General features: G+C 41.2%; 1 protein-coding gene across 3 annotated transcripts in view; it reads left to right on the top strand.

The window, feature by feature from the left end:
• The window catches only part of Ubqn (ubiquilin), a 109,564-nt gene that overhangs the window by 54,328 nt on the left and 41,303 nt on the right, over positions 1-13,933 (top strand). For all 3 annotated transcript variants that reach the window (XM_080283674.1, XM_080283675.1, XM_080283676.1), the window contains exons 6-8: positions 163-452; positions 11,285-11,443; positions 11,844-12,134. In XM_080283674.1, the coding sequence (XP_080139800.1) occupies positions 163-452; positions 11,285-11,443; positions 11,844-12,134 (740 nt within the window). The remainder of the gene's footprint in view (positions 1-162; positions 453-11,284; positions 11,444-11,843; positions 12,135-13,933) is intronic.

The following is a 13,933-nucleotide window of genomic DNA, read 5'->3' as shown; positions in this document are numbered from 1 at the left end:
TGGGGTGGTGGTTTACCTTCAGTTGATGGGTCTGCTTAGCTAGATGTATGGGCTGAACAATAGCAACGTGGATTTAATAGTAGATAGAATGTCAGAATGGTGACTTATGTTGAGGACTGACTGTATTGTAATAATTTTCTAAAACTCAGTGATCTACACCAGACAGCACACAGGCTGGCCGTGAAAACAGTGCCCCTCTACCTAACCCTTGGGCCCCACGGTCTTCCTCCACATCCACTTCCGCCTCCACCACTTCTTCCTCTACCACCTCCTCAACTACCACAACCACATCCTCCACCTCTTCCACCACCACCACTTCTGGATTGGGTGGACTGGGGATGGCTGGAATGTTGCAAAGCCCTGGAATGCAGTCATTGATGCAGCAGATGATGGAAAACCCACAGATGATGTCCTCAATGATCAATGCTCCCTACACACGCTCCATGCTCCAGGTATTCACTGTTTACAGTTTCATTAATCCTCTTGTTGCATGGGTGGTTTTCCCTTCAGTAAGTAAAATCATACAGAATTGCCTAGAATATTATACCTTTCTTTACTTTCTTACGTTCAGTTTCTAATGGGAAATATTTTTCACATTCCGTTGTGCAAAAAAAGGCCTTTCATGTGAAAGTTAAATAAGCTTGGTTAATGAGTATGGTATAGTGTGTAGCTGTCAGTGTGGCATTATGGAAATGAGCTCGGATCTATAAGCCTTTGGAGTGTGAGACACCATAGATCTGGTGGTAGCCACAGTAGTGGTGGTAGTAGTAGTAGTAGTAGTACTAAAATTGTAACACCAGGTTCTTCTGAGTGTTAGCCCAGTAGACTGAAGGCTGAAATTACTCCCCACCTGCACTTCACCAACATCCTTTCAAGGGATTGGGAGGGAGTTAAGGGACATTGCATAATACTGCCCAGCCACTAAGGTGACACTGTGCAAAGGCTCCTCTCTCTAGTACCCTTAATCATACTGTAAACTGACATCATTGTAATGAGATATGTAATATGGTACAGTCACAGAAAGTTCTGCGTTACCCACCTCTCGAAGCACTTATGTAAATTGGGTGCACCAGACCTCATGTGTCTGGTAACTGTGAGAGCAGGAGAGGGTTTGGTGATAGGTTGGGAATCACGTGTAAGTTTGCAGTGTGTGACTTGGAAGTTGTGTATGAGTTAATGTAGTAAGGGTAGATGACAATATGATGATAGCATTTTACGAAAAAAATTATGCAGATGTCTGTAGAGTTAGTGTTGTCAGGAAAGTTATGGAAGTTTGCCATGTTCGGACAGAGGATTGAATGCTTTCATTCCCTCTCCAATTTAGCATGAGATGTTTCCCCAGGAGATATTCTTAATGATATAACATATACAGGTATATATACAGAAATCCCTAAATTGTCCAACATAATAGAACCAAAGGCATATCTGGATAGTGGCTGTCAGGATAATGAACTTCTCCCCTGGCCCCCCTTCGTACATACCTGAACTTTGAAAGTGATTGTGAAAGGCCATGATAATCCATCGTACAACACTTATTCCTGGGGTTTTGCACAACACTGTCTGGTCAAGCAGACCTATAAACTACAGCCAAGCAATTACCATGGTCAGGCAGACCCATCAATCACAGACAAGCAGTCACCACTGCAGGGCTGTACCCTGCAATGATGTGAAAAAACATGAAAAAAAATGCCCTGGCGGGCGAAAATATTTGCTTGACCATAATTTCCACCCGGACGCAAGCATTTTCTCCAGATAAAATGCAAAAATGAATGAATAATGGTTTCGAACAGTCAGATCACAGTATCTGGATAATGGATTATTAGGATAATGGATGTCTGGATAATTGAGGAATTACTTTTACAGTAATCCCTTCAAGACCCGGACACCCCAAGTCCCAGACATTTTGGGATTGGATCCATTAGTCCTTGTCTTGGATTATTTGCTAAGATATCTGGAAATCTGGGACACCAAAGATGGCCAGAAAATGTCAGGGGGGGGGGGGAGCCTGGTATGTGTTCATTCCTACTCTAAATTTGCCGCACGGTGACGAACAGCTGTGTTTTGGCACGTAGTTCCAGTGATGTCTGCCAGAGTGCCGCTGCATCCTCCCCATTTCCCGCCTACTTACCATTGTGACTCCACGCTCGTTGCCATGGCTTCCCACATGTTTGCCTTTGTGAATAAACTGCAATATCTTGCCACTAGACCACATGGGAATTTACAGTGTTGTGCGGCATTAAGAATTTAGAATCAGAGCGCAAAGGATTAATTGCAGACTGCAACACTGGCGTGTTACAACTGGTGTGGCACAAGTCAGAACAGAATGTGCAGTGTTAAACCATTATTTTTCACAGTGCAAAGGACTAAGTGTAGCGCAACACTGGATTACTGTACATGCTTCAAGTGCACCTTCACCACTGTCGGAGCCATAGAGGAGGCGGGTTAATCTTCGCAATGGCCACATACATGCCGTAAGTACCCCGCACAGTGCTAAATAATTTCCTTAATTCTGATTTCTCATTCTCTGGTTCCTTTTCATTTTCATTTATATTATGGTTTCTGTCCCTTATTTGTGTGCATAGAGTCTTAAATAGGTGCTGTGCATGTCCGGAAGGGAGTTATTTAGGTGGCTTTCAAAGTTGGGTTGGGTTGGGGTCTATAAGTACCTGTCCAGGGGGATTTTTTTTTCCAAGTCCCAGATGTTGCTTGGGCTCTATTATGTCGATCTTGGAGGGATTACTGTACTGTGTATGTATATATATATATATATGAGGTGCTACCCAAAAATTCCAGTACAGTAATCCCGCATATTTCGCGGTAGTTACGTTCTTGTAACCCCCGCGAAAAGTCAATTCCGCGAATACTTTATTAACAATTGAAAACTTGCACTTGTGTGCACCATGCTGCCCATCACACAGTCCATGTCCATACTGATTGCGAGACAATTCGCCGTCAGACAATTCCCCGTCAAAACATGGACGATTCCCCTTCAGAACAATTCGCACCCTGGACGATTCCCCGCCATTCTATAAATATACTAATCAGTACTTTCATCAATATACTTATTATTAATTAATCAATACTTTAATAACTATATTTCAGGGGGATCCAGCAGTCTATGTTCAGTAGCGTAGGTTCTGGATATTATTTATTAGTTGCACCTTTAGTCAATAATTTATTTGTTTCTTCCTCGCTGTAGTCGCCTTTGAATTATATTCTAGCGTCACCCATAGCTATCTTCATTAATGAAGGCGAATTGTTTTGCGTTTGTTGTGACTGCGAATTGTCCCGAAACCTCCATACTCATCCCGAAATACCTTCTTACAAGATTGAAAGCACATACTCCATTATGAAGGAAAAACGTAAACACCGTACTGTAATACACAATTATCTACACATTTATTAACAAAAAGTACAAAATAAAAATATGCATTAACTGGTGATAGCAAACACTCGCATGGTCGTTTCTTAGCTTGTCCAGTAACACAATTTTCTCTTCTAAGGTCATAACTTGATCGTTTTGTCACTTTGGTGTTCTTACTAATTGTATTATTAGCCTTTGGTGAGGCTGGCTTACGTCCTGGGGCCATGTGGAAAGCAAGTGGGAGGCAAGAGGCTCATATCATAGTGTGGTTACAACCGCAACAGCCACTTAAGGCAGTCAGGCGTGGACTGAAGAATGCGGGACAGAGAGCAGTGTTGCCATATCCAAACAACGAAATTATGCTAGGGCAATGAAAAAATTATGCTAGATTGAGCATATTTGTTCCAAGTAAAAAATGAATTATGCTAACTTGAAGCTAAATGATAAAATTCTATACATATTCGTGCAACATATTAATTATGTATTGTTTACTATGAAAATATTAAAATGAACCTACATACAGTAAGAGGATAAATATCGGTATCTACCCATACTGCTTTTTCCCACGAAACTTACGTTTTTCTGATGGATTTTGATGTGATTCGTTCGATTTTGAGCATCATTTCCGTCGGAAATAACCAGATTTTGAGATATGCCCCCCCCATCCCCCTGAAATAATGAGGGATCTTTGGGGAATCGGGGGTTATAGGGAGGGGGGAAAACACAGAAAATGGTCATTTCCGACTGAAATGAAGCTGAAAATCGAATGAATCATACCAAAATCCATCAGAAAAACCTAGGTTTCATGGGTAAAGTACAAAGCTCAAACTTATCCTAACCTAACCGAACCAAACCGAACCGAACCTAAAACCTAACCTAATCCAACCTAACCTAACCTAACCTAATCCAACCCAACCAAGCCCAAACTGAAAGTAACCAATTATTCAAACATCTTCTTACCTTATTCGTCTCTCTCTCTCTCTCTCTCTCTCTCTGATTTGTAGCTTTTATAAAATTATTCTAAAAATATTCCATTCCATTCTAAATTATGCTAGAATGATTCTAAAACTTCTAATATGCTAAAAAATATTCCAGACTCGAAAATTTGATCAAAATTATGCTAAAAGAATAAAATTATGCTAGATATGGTAACACTGGCAGAGGGGCCACGGGAAAGGGACAGAGGGTGGCGTGAGTTTACCGCGCTACAATTGGAAGCTGCGGGAATTTCATTTTTTTTTTTTTTTTTTTTTTCTGTATATTCAAGGATATTTTTGTTGAACTTATTAATGCTAAGAAAATCCGCGAGAGGGCAAAACCGTAGACAAAAAATCCGCAAAAAATGCGGGATTACTGTAATTTGAATATTGTAGGAAAGTAAGTTACCTCCTAGTTCTCACTGTCGCCATCGAAGTAGTGCCCATGGGCATGTATACAATGGTCCCAGCGTTTTTTCCATGAGTCCATGTATCCCTGGAAGACTTCAGGTGTGATGGTCTTGAGCACCTCCTGTGATTCTGTCTGGATCTCCACAGTCGAGTCAAATCAACGCCATTTCAGTTGTAATTTCAGCTTGGGAAGCAGAAAAAAGTCACAGGGGGGCAAGGTCAGGCAAATAGGGTGGGTGGGGAATGACTACCATGTTAGTGGAAGCCAGGAAGTGCCGGACAACAAGTGATGTGTGGGCGGGGATATTGTCATGATGCAGGACCAGTCCTTGTTCTTCCATTGTTCTGGATGTTCTCCCTTAGCCGCTGCAAAACCTCACAGTAAAACTTTCTGCTGACAGATTGACAGGGTAAGACGAATTCCTTGTGAACAGTCCCTTGGATTTCGAAGAAAATGATCAACATCGACTTGACATTGCTGCGAACTTGACCTGCTTTTTTCGGCGTCGGTGAATTGGGAGATTTTCAGTGCGATGACTGCTTTGTCTCCGAGTCATAACCATAAACCCATGATTCATCACCAGTTATGACCTTTGAGATGAAGGTGGCATCATCCTTGACCTGATTCTTGAGCTCCATGCAAACTGCAGCACGATGTACCTTTGCTCATCACTCAGCAGTCTTGGCACAAATTTTGCAGCAATCCATCTCATCCCCAACACATCCGACAAAATCCGTTGCACGTTCCCGTATGACAGTCCAGCTATATCATAAACATCATGGATAGTTTGTCTACGATCTGCAAGGATAGACTGACAAACGTTTCTGAAGTTTACTGTTGTCGTTGCCGTTGATGGTCGTCCAGAACGGTCATCATCTTCAACAGATGTTCGTCCTTCCTTGAACTGCTTGTACAGTACCAGAAAAATGTTCTGCTCTGGGACGTGGCATTGTCACCAAATGCTTGCTGAAGCAACTGTTAAGTTTCTGCAGCCGTCTTGTTGATCTTGAAGGAGAACTTGATTCAGGTTCTTTGTTTAGTGTGGTCGGCCATTGCAAAACTGCTAGACCACCAACACACCACGTTATAATAGTGCAGTAAAGCCTCCACATAACGGACTTCAATAGTCCGGAATTCGCTTTTATCAGACTCGAGGAGCTACTGGACTAAATTCCTGTTTATCGGAAAAAGTCGGACAAAGCCAGAAACAGCCTGGACTGCCTGACCACTTCAACTTTGTTCACCACAATAAGGTAAATGAAAACATGTTTATCAGTGTACAGTACAGTATTGTTATATATGTTATACCATTTGATTAATGTAGTGAAGTTATAACACAGTGCAGTACCGCAGTGGTAGCCAAAACAGTTTAAAAACCGTTCATGCAATCCGGACTAATGTCTGATATTTCAGAAAAAGTCCAGATTAGCAGGGGAAGTCCGAATGTCACTTTTGTCAGAATTTCACATTTTTCGGAATGATATCGACCCCATTTAGCCCGTTGTAGTGAGGTCTTACTGTAAGTGTAGCTCAGCAACGCGACTGCTCACATATACAGCCAGGGCCACAGTGAAGCACAAGGGGTGCTGCTGACTCTTCCTAGTGGCAAAAGGCAAAACTGCAAACGGTTGGCTCCCTCTGTTCAAATTTCTGGAACTTTTGGGTACCACCTCATGTGTATATATATATATATATATATATATATATATATATACTGTATATATATATATATACAGTGAGTCCTTGAAATACGAAAACTCAAAGTACCAATTTCCGATGGTACGAAAGCGATAAATGTAGGACAAATTCCACAATACGAAAGTATCTGTCTCGATGGTACGAAAAACGATACAAGAGGAAATACGAAAAATTCAAAATGGGCGTGCTACTCAGTGCCTGACTTGCTTGTAGCGAGAAAACGAACTACCCCGTCTCTGGTAAACACATTTTCGCGCGCTTCCCAGTCGAGTCACGTCTGTCCTTTCCTCTCAGCTTCGCTGTACGTTGCGCTGTTTTTCGCTATTCTTCACCTTTTCGTATTTTCACCATGCCTCCCAAGCGCCCTGCATCATCTCCAGCATCCGGGGAACAAGGTGTAAAGAAGAAACAGCATCATACTTTCATTCTTGAGAGGAAATCGGACATAATACGATGCCACAAGGAGGGGCAGGGAGTCTTGGAGATTGGGCAAGCTTTAGGCCTTGCACCATCAACCATTGGGACTGTGATGAAGGAAAAGGAAATGTACAAGAAGATGGCCACCTCCTTCTCTTCATCTTCAGCTGCCTGCCAAGCCACGAGGACCCACAGCTTTCGCATGGACTTAGCACCATATCAATGACATGAATCTCCGGCTGCAGCACAGGTATATATGTAACGGCACAGTGTACTAATACTACAGTAATTAGTTGTATGTTTTATTTTTTTGTCTGTACAATAGTATAGTACTGTATACGTGTATTGCATACTTCTAAATAGGAGGGGTAAAGTTTTAGCAGGGGGGTCCAATTGGGTCCTGGAGTGCATACCCCCCTTTATATTTATATTTCAGTGGGGAAAATCATTCCAATATGTGAAATTTCGGATTACGAAAGGTTTTTTTGGTCCCTATTCCTTTTGTATGTCGAGGACTCACTGTATATCTATCTATCTATCTATATATATATATATATATATATATGTATATGTATACTTATACGTATATACTGTACATATATAACATATATATACATATACGTATAAATATATACTGTATATATATATACTGTATTACTGTTTATATATATATTCAGTAATCCCTCTACTATCCGACGTAATAGAGCCAAAGGCATGTCTGGAAAGTGGTCCCATCCTTAGCTAGAGAATTATGTACACATAATTCTCTAGCTAAGGAGGGACATCACTTTCTAAGCGCTCCCCCTCTCAGCTCCAGAACTGCTGTGTGTGTGAACACCCCACCCCTGTTCTCCCACTACTTGAAATCATAGACTCACCTTTCGAAACATATATACTAAAGCTTTTGTTTCTTGGAAAATACTACAGTTACAGTACCCAATATTTTTCTGTAATATTTTCCTATTGCCAAATCTGACACATACCAGCTATTTATAGTGCTTGTGTTATGTAAGCAGTACAGGCTATATAAAAGCTAAATCTGTATCATTGGCTTGAATCCTGGTTGCATAAAATATGTTTTAGAATGGTGCAGTACTGCAGTGCTGAACATCAGTGCTTGTAATCAGTATCCAATTAGCACAGTTGTCTGGGTTAAAAGTATGCCATCCTCCTTTACGGAGATACTGGTTTTACCTCTGGTGGTGTTGATACCGTATTTATTATGTAAGGATGGTTTTCGTGGAGATTGTGTCAGAGTGAATGAAGTATTTTTGTGACAGTGATCATTGTGGTGATATGGGAGTGAAGGTGATTATAAAGGCCTATCTATCTATGTATCTATTGCCAGACACCTCAATCCCGTAATGGATGGCCACAAACAAAGTGCCTTCATATCACCCTGTCCAATGCCATTTCATTGCCCTACTCCCGGCACACACATCCTCTCTCATATACATCTCCACTCCATCCCTCCATAACCTCCTTGGCCTCCCCCTCCCTGTCCCCACTTCCACCTCTCTCACATACCCTCTCCTCATTAGGCTTTTGATCTCCATCCTCTCCACGTGGCCAGACCACCTCAGTGTATTTCTCCTTGCACTTTCTATCACATCTACATCCACACCATAATGCTCCTTCACTTCCTCATTTGTCAGTCTCTCTCTCCATGTAACTCCACATGCGTCTCTCAAATACTGTAACTCATTTCCTCTACTCTCATTCTTGACTTGTGTCCTTCCAGCTAGGTTCAATCTTCACTTCCATAGGTAAGTTAAGGTTTGTATCACAATACTGTCCTGCAGCGACTTTTTTTTTATTTCCATGCTCACTTCCCTGTTCCTTATCACTGCTTTCAAAGAAACAGCAACCTTTCTTCCCTGTTGTACCCTTTCAAGCACTTGGATAGTGTGATGAGTAAGGATAATAAAGGTGGAGGGTGGTAGTGGTGGTGGAGTGGTGTTGTTGGGGTGCTGGTGGCGTGAGAATAAAAGTACTGTACCAGTACAAGAGTGATGACACTGGTTGTATTCATTGGGTGCAGTGAGAGTGAGGTGGTGGTTTAAAAGTTTTGTATTAAAAAAAAAAGGCTTCCATATGATTGCTTTATCAAGAGGAAACTCATAAGACTTTTTAGTAATTTTGACAGCTGTACAGTTTCATGTGAGTGGCATTGCTGACATAACTACAGTAATTTATGTATAGATTTCATGCCATTTCCTTAAGCTCTTGTTTAGTGTATGATAAGGTCTGATGTTGGGGGTAGTTGTAATACAGTACTAGTAAAGTGATGCTGATTAAACCTCTGACCTGACCCTCAGGTGTCATATCATGAGGTAAAGTGTTTCCAGATTCTGAGAGCTCACACACACTGCTTATTGTTTGCATGCTTTTATATATATATATATATATATATATATATATATATATATATATATATAAGCCAAGAAATATATATATATATATATATATATATATATATATATAAGCCAAGAAACCATTTACAATGCTGGGTAGTAAAACCATATAACCAAACCATACGTGCTCCCTACTTGTCAACAAGTGGGTTGGTGGAGGGTTAGTGCCCCTCCCCATGAAACATATAACTCAAAGTCAGATGGCCATCCCTTACGGGATTATGGCATCTGGCAATAGATAGATAGGTAGATACATATATATACTGTATTTATGTGTGAAGCAGCTGAAAAATGGGAAAGCAGCTGAGGTTTATGAGGTGTATGTGGAGATGATTAAGGCTAGTGGAGAGAGTGGAATGAAGTGCTTGCTGGAAGTATGTAAAAAGTTATGGATGAGTGAAACTGTGGCAGCAGAGTGGAAAAAGGCTGTGATTGTACCCTTGTACAAAAATAAATGTGAGTGAAGTGAGTGCAAGAATTATCGTGACATAAGTTTATTGAGTGTGGTAGGGAAGTTACATGGAAGAATTATTATAGAGAAAGTAAGAGAGATACCACAAGTTCTTGTGAGTGATGAACAGGGTGTCTGTAGGAGTGGTAGAGGATGTGTGGATCAAATATTTGCAGTAAGATAGATAGTGGAGAAGGCTTGTGAGAAGGACCAAAAGGTCTTTATGGCATTCACGTATCTGGTAAAAGCATACGACAAAGTAGACACAAAGGATTGTGAAAGGTTTTGCGCCTGTATAATGTAGATGGTAAGCTGCTAGGTGCCGACAAGAGTTTTTATAATGGTAGTAAAGCATGTGTAAGGGTAAATGGGCATCTAAGTGAATGTTTCATGATCAGTGTGGGCATGCAACAAGGTTGTGTAATTTTCTAATGGTTGTTCAATATTTATGTGGATGGGATGATGAAAGAAGTAAAAACGCGAGTAATGGAGAGAGAGATGGCGTTTATAATGAATGATGATGGATGGATTATTTCAAATTTGCTGTATGCTGATGATGCAGTACTACTTGCAAAAACCGCACAAGAACTTGGTAGGCTAGTGCAGAGTTTGTTAATGTCTGTGAGCGTCGTGTCATTAGAGTAAATGTAGAAAAGAGTAAAGTGATGATTATTGAGAGAGAAGGTGACTCCCAGTGCGATGTTAAAATGAATGAAGAAACCGCAACTGGTGAGAGAGTCAAATACCTGGGTACAATGATATAAAAGAGAGGAAAATGTGCCAAAGAAGTGGAAAGTAGGATGACACACGGAAGGAAAGTAGCTGGTGCTATGAAGGCTTTGGTAAGAAACAGAGACTTGAGTGTTACAGCTGCATGAGGCTTACATGAGTGTTGGTGCCAACTTTAAGATAGGAATATGAGACTATGGTGTGGCATGAAAATGAAGAGTCAAGAATAAGAACAATTGACATGGTACTGCTGAGGAATGTATCTGCAGTACAGTGGATAGGATACGAAATAATGTGATTCGTGAAAGATGTGGAGTGAGGAAGTCTGTGGACACTAGAATCGAAGAGAGTGTGCTGGGATCATGTGGTCATGTGGAGAGAATGGATAACAATAGAGTGGTGAAAAAGGTTTATCTGAGTGAATTTGAAGGAGGGAGGAGGCAGAGTAGGCCAAGAAGAAGGTGGAAGGATATGGTGAATGAGTGTGTGAGGAAGAGAGGTATGAAAGTCGGTAAGTTGGGGGACTGACAAGAGATCGGGCTGGCTAGATGAACGTTGTGAGAAGAAGTGCATGATTAACTCTATTGGATACATTTACGTGAAGCTACAGAATGGTGAAAGTTTTTGGCGTATCAGATAGAGCTAAGATTCCGGAGGCTTGAGTGATGAGTGAATGGAAGCGTGGCCCATTGGATTGGGCAGACTTGGGCTGTATGAACATTGTTACTCCTCACCCTGCCCTAGGGTGGGATAGGAGGTCCGGATGATGATGATGATGATGATACTGTATTATTTTTGAGTCTCATGGCTTTGCTTTTTCAGAACTTGTCATCCAACCCTGAACTCGCTCAGCAAATCATTGGGTCAAATCCTTTGTTTGCGGGGAACCCAGTACTTCAGGAACAGCTACGGACGATGCTGCCAACCTTCCTGAATCAGTTGCAAAACCCAGAGGTCCAGAACTTTATGACAAACCCACAGGTCAGTCTTTGCAGTCCATAAGTGGCATTTATATGTGGTGAATGTATCCTGATACTGTACATGTGTTTTTTATTTTTTGTTTGTTTTTTTTGTTACCAGCTTGTTAAGTATTTCATTAGAATACTGTTGCATATTTTATTCCATTATTCTGAAAATATGATCAAATTTGGGATAGAATTATAATGTTTACTGGTACTAAGAGTTAGATGGATGCTTTGGTTTGGTGGCGTCACACCTATGCCTGACAGAAAACTATAAAACTATGTTTTGTACTGTGTTAATATACAGTATTTGTAATCTTTCTGACCTCATTATATAAAAGCTTACGTGTTGGTTAATTGACACAGTATTGTGGAAAGTGTGATGTCTAATGTCTTGTGCATGTGCATATTTATATCAGGCACTGGCAGCAGTTGCCCAGATACAGAGTGGTTTGGAGCAGCTGCGTCAGACCTCCCCAGGTCTTTTCTCCTCTATGGGCCTTAGTCTGCCTCCAGGGATGGGTCAGCCTCCCTCCACTACCCCCTCCACCACACAGTCATCCACCACCACTGCCGCTGCCACGACGACGGCCACCACCACCACCACTTCATCCTCTTCCACATCCACTGGAAATTCTGCGCCAGCGCCGGGCGTTTTGCCAGGCCTCGTTCCTGGTACTGATGCCTTTGCCAACCTCATGACGACTATGGTTAGTGTCAACAAAAGTTATGCTCTTGGGTTTTAGTTGTGTAAGACCAGTAGATGTATAATTCTAAAACATGCATATAATTTCATCAGTACCAATGTGTTTCAAATAAGTTTTCTGAATGTAATTTTTAGCCATGTAAAGACAACATTCTGTTTTGCGGGCACAAGTTTGCAGTGCTATTGTTTTGTCCATTAGTGTTGTATCATGTAGATATGAAGTCATAAACAGTTATCATTGTTTCTTAATAGGCCAGTAGTCAGAAACTGTGAGCAGGGTACAAAGTCTGTACAGTAGACCCTTGCTATAATAGACCAATTGGGGGAAAGCCAGGTCCTTTAAGCCGATAATCAGTCATATCCAAGGATACCCCTGAGGTGGGATTTCAAGCACGTGTTTGAAAATAAATGAATACAATAAAATATTCTAGTACTAAAGATATAAACTACCATTTTACACTAACTTGGTCCATACCGTATTTGCCGGTGTTTAAGGCCAAGCTGTGTATAAGACTACCCCCAGTACTTCCATACAAAATGTGGGCTTAGAGGTATACTCTGTGCTTAAGACAAGCCCCAACTCTTTAGACACTCAGAGCTTGCTGCCCCAGTAACCTCATTCCTTTATCACTCTTACCACTGACCAGTGAAGTGATATTATTGTCATCATCATCCAATCTTACATTGCCCCATGGGGAGCGTATGAGCCCGGGGACAGACAAGTTGGTCCTGACATGTAAGATGAGAATGACTAGCCTCACTCATCCCTGAGTGGCATTACATGAGCAATAAACCCCAACCACCTCTTGGATATAAACCTGCACCAGCTCAATCGCATTGGAGCACCTTAATTACCCACTAAACTACCAGGTGCCATGATTTGGTTAAATGGTTACCACCCAGCATTGTAAATGGTTTCTTGGTGTACAGGAAACCATTTCGCTTGTCACTCAGTGTAGAGTCGCGTTCATAGCAGTAGGAAGAGGCAAGAATGACAGAAGAGGGAGTGTAAAGTCACCCATAGGCAGATGGACGAGGAAAGAATGAAGGAATGAAAAACAGAAGAGGATGGAAGGAAAGAAGAATGGAGGAGAGGAAAGATTAGCAAGATGTTAATAGTCCATCCATCATCCAATCCTACGTTGCCCCATGAGGAGCGTAGGAGCCCGGAGCTAGGCAGTCGGTCCTGACATTTAAGATGAGAGTGAATGTTAATAGTACATGATACTATTAACACCTTGCCAAACAACTCGGCCTTTGGTTAGGTTTTACCTTAAACCAGCTTCTTCTGTGGGTTTTACAGTCTATCTGGACTGCATGTGCTTCCTCCGATATCTAAATGGGTTATACATTTAATATTCCAGTATTAACTCATAGTGTATTAAAAGCTTAAAATCATGTTACCATGAATTTTATATAATAGGTTGAAAGAAAGTTACATGTTATTAAAGTCATCACATCAACTGCTGGTGATTAAAAACCATCAAAATCAGAATCGTCCACATCTGACATCATCATTTCTGGGTTAAAGTTTGCAGTTCTTTGTCGAAAGGTTCATACTCTGAATTCAAAGATGTAGCTTTGGCATCGGCATTCTCTTCTTCATCTGCCCATAATATGTCATCTTCCATGCCATCCATTGAATTGGATATTCCACATTTCTTGAAAGAGTTGATGACTGTTTCCACAAATTATCAAACCATTGTTTGATAATAAAATCAGACAGTGCATCCAGACCTGGAGCATGCATATTCCCACCTTTTGTATGCTACTCTTTACCACTGATCATTCACTCATTCCATT

This window comes from Coenobita brevimanus, chromosome 98, assembly GCF_032717465.1.
Source record: "Coenobita brevimanus isolate Jiangsu-jjx chromosome 98, ASM3271746v2, whole genome shotgun sequence".
Taxonomy (NCBI): domain Eukaryota; kingdom Metazoa; phylum Arthropoda; class Malacostraca; order Decapoda; family Coenobitidae; genus Coenobita; species Coenobita brevimanus.
The sequence above is the reverse complement of the archived record's forward strand: the minus strand, read 5'-3'. Positions and strand labels throughout refer to the sequence as shown.